The 4,148-nt window shown below is 33.5% G+C and overlaps 1 protein-coding gene across 1 annotated transcript; it reads right to left on the bottom strand.

Moving 5' to 3' along the window:
- Nucleotides 1–228: 228 nt before the first annotated feature.
- Nucleotides 229–3,325, bottom strand: LOC132311849 (BAG family molecular chaperone regulator 2-like). The gene is made up of 4 exons (XM_059809980.1): nucleotides 2,913–3,325; nucleotides 2,194–2,450; nucleotides 1,262–1,408; nucleotides 229–588 (listed from the first exon to the last, which is right to left on the bottom strand). Exons 1-4 carry the CDS (start codon nucleotides 3,148–3,150, stop codon nucleotides 448–450), a joined length of 783 nt encoding a protein of 260 aa, XP_059665963.1. The 5' UTR covers nucleotides 3,151–3,325; the 3' UTR covers nucleotides 229–447.
- Nucleotides 3,326–4,148: the final 823 nt, after the last annotated feature.

Genomic DNA, 4,148 nt, shown 5'->3' with positions numbered 1-4,148 from the left:
TTCTTTGCCTTCAAGTTGGAAACATAGTACAAAAAAAAGAAAAAAAGAAAAAAAGAAAAAAAAAAACACACACACACACACACAATAATCTATTTTAATGGTATTTGATCATGTCACACAAAAGTGAACTACCCTAAGGCATTTTCTAATGCAGTTGTGAACGAAAAAAAAATAAAAAATTGATTTACAATATTTGATTGTTTGTATCAATGGAATTGATGGTGCACATATAGGAAAATAGTTCTATTAATGATTTTAAACTTAATTATCCACATCAAAATGTTCAACAAAACTTTAGTTGTCTACTAAAATATGACCAACTTTTATTGGCTGAGTTGTAGGGAGGGACTGTAAGTACAAGTGGAATGGCTTGCTTATATATTTAGTAGATACATACATGAAAAAAAAAAAAATAAAATAAAAAAATAAATAATGAGCAAATCAGAATCAGTCAAAAAATTCCCAATGGGTGGTGGTTGGAGGAGGATCAAATGTCTCCCATTTGGTTGTCACTACCACAGGCTTTATTCGTGCATTTGATACCTTCACCACATCAAGTGTTTCAACACATTTCTGAACTTTCTTGCCCTGCAAACAAAACAAATCCAAATTAGATAAATGATGGTTTGTTTATTCAACAATAGTACTACTTTGAGTAATGATATAAAAAATGATCGATTTTTTGTGCGACTTCAATGGATAGAGCCCAACAAAGCCTCTTGTCAATATTTAAGAATATAATTTATCTCCTACGTATTTATCTCAATCATTGATTGTCACATCAGTCAGTAACAAATACGGATAAGTTTATCAATTTTCTAGTACTTTTCTCTCCATTGACACCCGAGATTTTGAGGTTAATGAATAAAAGAAAATTAATGCATGATTAGCAAAATGGACTGGCAACTTAATTTCTTAAAAAATTATAAACTCTGAACTTTCATATTACGTTAAGGTTGTTTGATCATTGTTCCATACAACGATAAAAGTTCAAATTTTGAAATGCAAGAATGTGAATTGGAGTTTGAGAATATAAAAAGAGCAAAATCTAGTATATCAGATTTTCGTCGTTACGGAGTCTGAGAAGGGTCAAATGTATAAAACCTTATCTTTATATAACGAGATTGTTTCTTTGTTTCAAACTCGTAACCTTGAGGCCACATTAGAACAACCTCACCATTGAAAATATATTTTGTGCAATTTATACCAAATATTAAGACTAAAATAAAATTAAAATACTAGAACAAGGAATTTATAGTACCTGCATAATTTTTTGAGCATACGCATCTCCTTCTGCAGAAATGGTATCTAGCTTGACAGCTTGTAGCATTAACATCTCTATTAATGTTGTGATCTGAACTTCGGGTACCTTATTACCATTTCCAATTGACTTTTCGATGGCAGAGACCTGTGGATTTAATAGGAACAGCAACAACAATAATAAATCAAGTGTGTACCATTAAGTAATAACCAACCATAGGTTGATGAAATAATAAAGTAGTGAGACAATACATTTACGTGAATAGTAATGATATTATTATATATAAATTCTAACAGGGTGGTATGCTGCATGTCAGACATTATATATAATTAAAGGAAATCAACTATAATAGTAAAACAATGTAATAATGTCAATGAAATCACATAATTTGTAAATTGTTTTTCACTCAAATCGTCACAGTTATTACATTATCTAACAAAGAAAAATTTACAGTGTTTATATGTGGTGGTCTCCAATTGAGACCTTTTAAATTATAAACTCTCTAATTAAGGACACTCCTTCAATATTTTGTCATTTCAGAAGTATGAATATATAAATATATATTGAAAAAAAATAATGCATTTAAAAAAAATAAATTTGGTGGATATTTTTCTCGAAATTAATCTCTTGACCGGATTTTTTATTATTTATACATATATCCATATATGTTTCTGTGTAAGACTAAGATTTTTTTTTTTTTTTTTTGAGATATAAATTAATATTAAAATTAACAACTGGAAAGTCTAGCAAATATCTGTACTGCGACGTGACACTTCTTTAAGTGGACGCTGGACAGCTTTTTAATAGGACCACTATAATTTCTGGACTCTTTATTATTCTCCTAATCAAACGGCCAGCAATTACGCAATACAACAAATAAGCCAGTGAAACGTAGTTCTCATAATAATTGAACAACGAAGAGTTTTGCTCACCTGCTCTGCCAGCTTATCAACCTCCATGGACACGTCGTTGATGGCGCGATGTACGCTCTGGATCTTCGCATTCTTACGCATCTCGATGAATCTTTTCTCCCTGCTGGATGGATCCTCCATCAATATGACTTTTGTTCGGTCTTTGACCCCACACATGTCCAGATAGTCCCCATTTTCTCTCTCTTTTCCTCGGAAAATTAGTCTCTGCTCGGCTGGTTGTAACCCAGTCTCCACCGTCAGCAGCTTCTTCAGCTCACCTGCCACCCAACACGATTTTACAATCTTACCCTCAAAGTTTTCCATTAACATCCGTACTACATTGCATAAAACTACGGCAGTAGTTTACTCCAGCGATGGCATTATAGTCATTTTAAAATGTTTATAACTTAATCTCATGATTTTCCCTCCAAAAGACGCTATCATTTGTTCAAGATCTCTAATCCGGTTGGTTGCCGAGAAAATTCAATAAAACAAATTGGAATGATGGGCGAACCATGTAGGAAAAGAAAATTTAACAAAAGTAGATCTAAATTAAAACTATGCCATTTTCACGTACTACATTGTAACTTATAGTAGCAGTCTAGAAACAAAGAGTCAAGCGTTCACCTATTTTTCCTACATTTTCTCGGTAACCAAACAGAAACTATAAATAAGTGAAAAAGATAATGACTGGCACTCGGTTACATAAATATATATTGCACATTTCTGAGTAAGCTTACCAAATGTTGCTTGAGAATTCACCGAGATCTCGTATCGGACCGCCCCGTAAGCTATCCGTAGAAGCAAATTCGGAGCCGGAGCATCTGAACAATTCTCGCTTCTCTTCTGGACCAACATTCCACCGGGTCTCATCTCCCAATCAACCTTTTCTTCTTTCGACATTGACGATGTCGTCGTCATCGCATTTGCAGAACTCTCTCTCATTTTACTGTTAAAATTCAATCTTCTCTTCATCATCTTCGTTATCTCCAACTTACAAACATAAATTACCAAGAAAAAATATATATATATTTCTTAAACACCAAGAACTAACTACCCATTTTCTGCCGACACAAACAGGGCTGTGTTTATACTGTGTGTGTATATATATATAGTGTACATTATATAAAATGTTGTGGTGATGCTATGTACTAGTGAAGGAGGGGTTTGCTTGGAAAATTTGTAAAAATGAATGGAGAATTTTGTGTGGCCAATGAGAGAGCGACAAAGTGAGTGAGTTCTGTCAGCTGTAATGACAGCTAAGCGAGAGTTGCCGACAGTTTACGGAAGCATCCAATGGAAGCAAAAGTGATTTTACTTTTCGAGATGTCGTGTCAATGACACGTGGAAGACTTTTGATTGGTTTGTAAAAAATGTGCCAATCTGGAATACTTGATTTTTTTGTTTTAGGCGTGTGTTGATTGGTTGGTTTTAGGTAGAAACTGGTGTTTTTGGGATTACTTTACTGAACTACCCTTGACTGGAAAGTTCTGGTGAGAACTGTGAGAAGTGAAAGTGAAAGTGAAAGTTGCACGTGAAAGAGAGGGGACCCACTTGTTGGTGTGTTTCGAGTGGCTGAGATTGCTCTGATGTCAGTGTGTGTTTGGCACCGGATGATCACAGTCTTTGGTGGTGTTGAAAAAAAGAAACATGTAATTTTTTATTACCGCTTATGCCCGTTCATTTTTTTTTTTATTTTTCCTCTCATATATGACTTCATTGAAAGGGGTTATTACATGACACTAATGACCTATATTTATTATTCGACGGAATCAAAGTTTTATAGTTTTGAAAAAATGAAGTTGACCAAAATATTGACGTGGACATGAAAAATATTATTTACTTTCATAGAAGTATCACTTTTAGGCATATAGGTATCACTTTTTGTGCACGCAGGTACTATTTGTTGTGCACTAGATACTACTTTTGTTTTGGGTATAGAGAAACTACTTTTATTCATATATGTATCACTTTTT

The sequence above is a fragment of the Cornus florida genome, unplaced genomic scaffold (genome assembly GCF_030987335.1).
Source record: "Cornus florida cultivar Cherokee Brave unplaced genomic scaffold, ASM3098733v1 CherokeeBrave_3.0.0_Hap2_Chr01, whole genome shotgun sequence".
Lineage (NCBI taxonomy): Eukaryota > Viridiplantae > Streptophyta > Magnoliopsida > Cornales > Cornaceae > Cornus > Cornus florida.
This window is presented reverse-complemented; position numbering and strand designations above follow the sequence as displayed.